Source organism: Scaptodrosophila lebanonensis, unplaced genomic scaffold (genome assembly GCF_003285725.1).
Source record: "Scaptodrosophila lebanonensis strain 11010-0011.00,11010-0021.00 unplaced genomic scaffold, SlebRS2 tig00000053-arrow-pilon, whole genome shotgun sequence".
Lineage (NCBI taxonomy): Eukaryota > Metazoa > Arthropoda > Insecta > Diptera > Drosophilidae > Scaptodrosophila > Scaptodrosophila lebanonensis.
In genome coordinates, this window is record NW_022060548.1 from 4,283,810 (window position 1) to 4,285,492 (window position 1,683).

The window sequence follows — 1,683 nt, forward strand, 5'->3', positions numbered from 1 at the left end:
TGGGTCTGAAAAAGGGCAATAAAAAGGGGTATGTCTTTCAACATTTATACAAAAACGCTTTGGTGTATAATAACAATTCCATATAGCAAAATTAATTCTTAGCCCGAACCGAAATCTGTGATTTTCTAATCATAAAAATATTTGTTAAAATATTTAAAAGTGCTCCTAAAAAACATATTCAAAAAAAGAAACAAAGAGCAATTTAAATAATTTGAATAATATATATACAAGTAAATTGGAGAGATTTAGAACATAAATTAGAAATCGAATATACCATTAAACAACTCTGAACCAAATCCCGAATACAACTCTGGGAGCAGGAGTGTGCTTGCGCCGATGCGGTGCTGCCAGACTGGGCCACAAGAGCAGCTAACTATTTTTGAAGTCTTTAAGCTCTGACCGCATAAAAAGTCATACACTGTATTCAGGTTTTATGGACGCTATCTTTTGTGCTAGTTTACGGGTAATTTGTTTATTTTCCAGAAAGTATCTTAAACATCACTTAAATTTGTTTTCATTAAATAGTTCAGGCGTTTCTTTTGCTTTGGCGTCAGTTGAAAGAATGCTCTATTAAAGTATTCGATCTCTTGCTTCGTATGAAGCGGCGGCCACAACGAAGTATAGGAGAAAATGCTGCAAATATTGTAAACATAATTTTATTAGAGATATTAATGATTGTCCGATTACCTTCTGGCAAAGTGTTGGTCACATATTGAGCGTCGACTGGCTACAAAATTTGCTATTTCACGCTTCAATTGATTATTGTACCTTTTGGTAGCGTCCTTATACCGCAGATGGCAGTTCAGATTGCTGATTTATAAATGGACGTGTTAATTATTAATAGCTTCGAACAAGATATTGATTTTTGTTTGCTCACTAGGAAAATTTGGTAATTGTGTAGCTGGGATGGTGACTGACGTCCGGCTCGTCGTTGCAAACTCGATCGGTCTGTGCCCAGAGTTCGTCCAGCTGTGTGTACCGATAATAGCTGGGCTTCTTGGAGCTGTGGGTGAAAATATTCGATGTTGCTGTGGCCAACTTATGTTCTGGCACCGAATGCTCAGATATCGATAGAGGAAGAAGAGTGGAGGGAACACAGCCTGGGAGACTGCTTTTACTCGCGCTCCTCTTCCGCTGTCTAGAGAGGATGTGGCAGTCATTCATTTTGGAATTTATTAGTTTCGAAATGCAGACACTGAGAAAATTTTGTGAGTGTGTAAACAATATTCTACTTGTACTTGTTCATTCACATGTCAATGGAAAGTCTACTATATGGTACGAGTATATAAATTTTTCTGTAGACTTTAAGTGATTTTTGTTAATTAAATAAGAAACGAATGGAAAATTGTTGTGGGCTTTTTAATTTATCTGCAAAAGTGGGCATGCATTTAACAAAAACACCCTCATTAATATTTTAATTAAACAATCAGGCTTTAAGTGGACAGGCTCGAATGTACGCATTCATGCATACCGAGGCCTTATGCCAAAGGGGAAAAAACCAAAATAAATGCAATTAATGCCAACAATGCATGTAATTATGGCGGAGGCAGAAATAAAAGGGAAAAAATCATTGCACGCTTCTGGGCGCCATGAAATACAAACGCTGGCATGCGTATACTTAATTTAATTCTTACGACACGCTCCACAAACCCACACATATATACAAATATGCTCATATATAAG

General features: G+C 36.8%; 1 protein-coding gene across 3 annotated transcripts; it reads right to left on the reverse strand.

Annotated features, from left to right (window-relative positions):
- Positions 1-201: 201 nt before the first annotated feature.
- On the reverse strand, positions 202-1,203 carry LOC115624228. Of its 3 annotated transcripts, none has more exons than XM_030518844.1 (3): positions 878-1,203; positions 688-810; positions 202-590 (listed from the first exon to the last, which is right to left on the reverse strand). In XM_030518844.1, exons 1-3 carry the CDS (start codon positions 1,162-1,164, stop codon positions 551-553), a joined length of 450 nt encoding a protein of 149 aa, XP_030374704.1. In that variant the 5' UTR covers positions 1,165-1,203; the 3' UTR covers positions 202-550. The 3 variants fall into 3 exon arrangements, with proteins under 3 accessions (XP_030374704.1, XP_030374703.1, XP_030374705.1); XM_030518843.1 differs by having other exon boundaries at positions 202-633; positions 878-1,202; XM_030518845.1 differs by having other exon boundaries at positions 531-586.
- Positions 1,204-1,683: the final 480 nt, after the last annotated feature.

Coding starts and splice junctions, on each gene's coding strand:
- LOC115624228 (XM_030518843.1), bottom strand. CDS start 1,164: ATGAATGACTGCCACATCCTCTCTAGACAGCGGAAGAGGAGCGCGAGT. Junction 811..877: donor ACAATTACCAAATTTTCCTA/GTGAGCAAACAA, acceptor TTTATAAATCAG/CAATCTGAACTGCCATCTGC. Junction 634..687: donor GACCAACACTTTGCCAGAAG/GTAATCGGACAA, acceptor CAATATTTGCAG/CATTTTCTCCTATACTTCGT.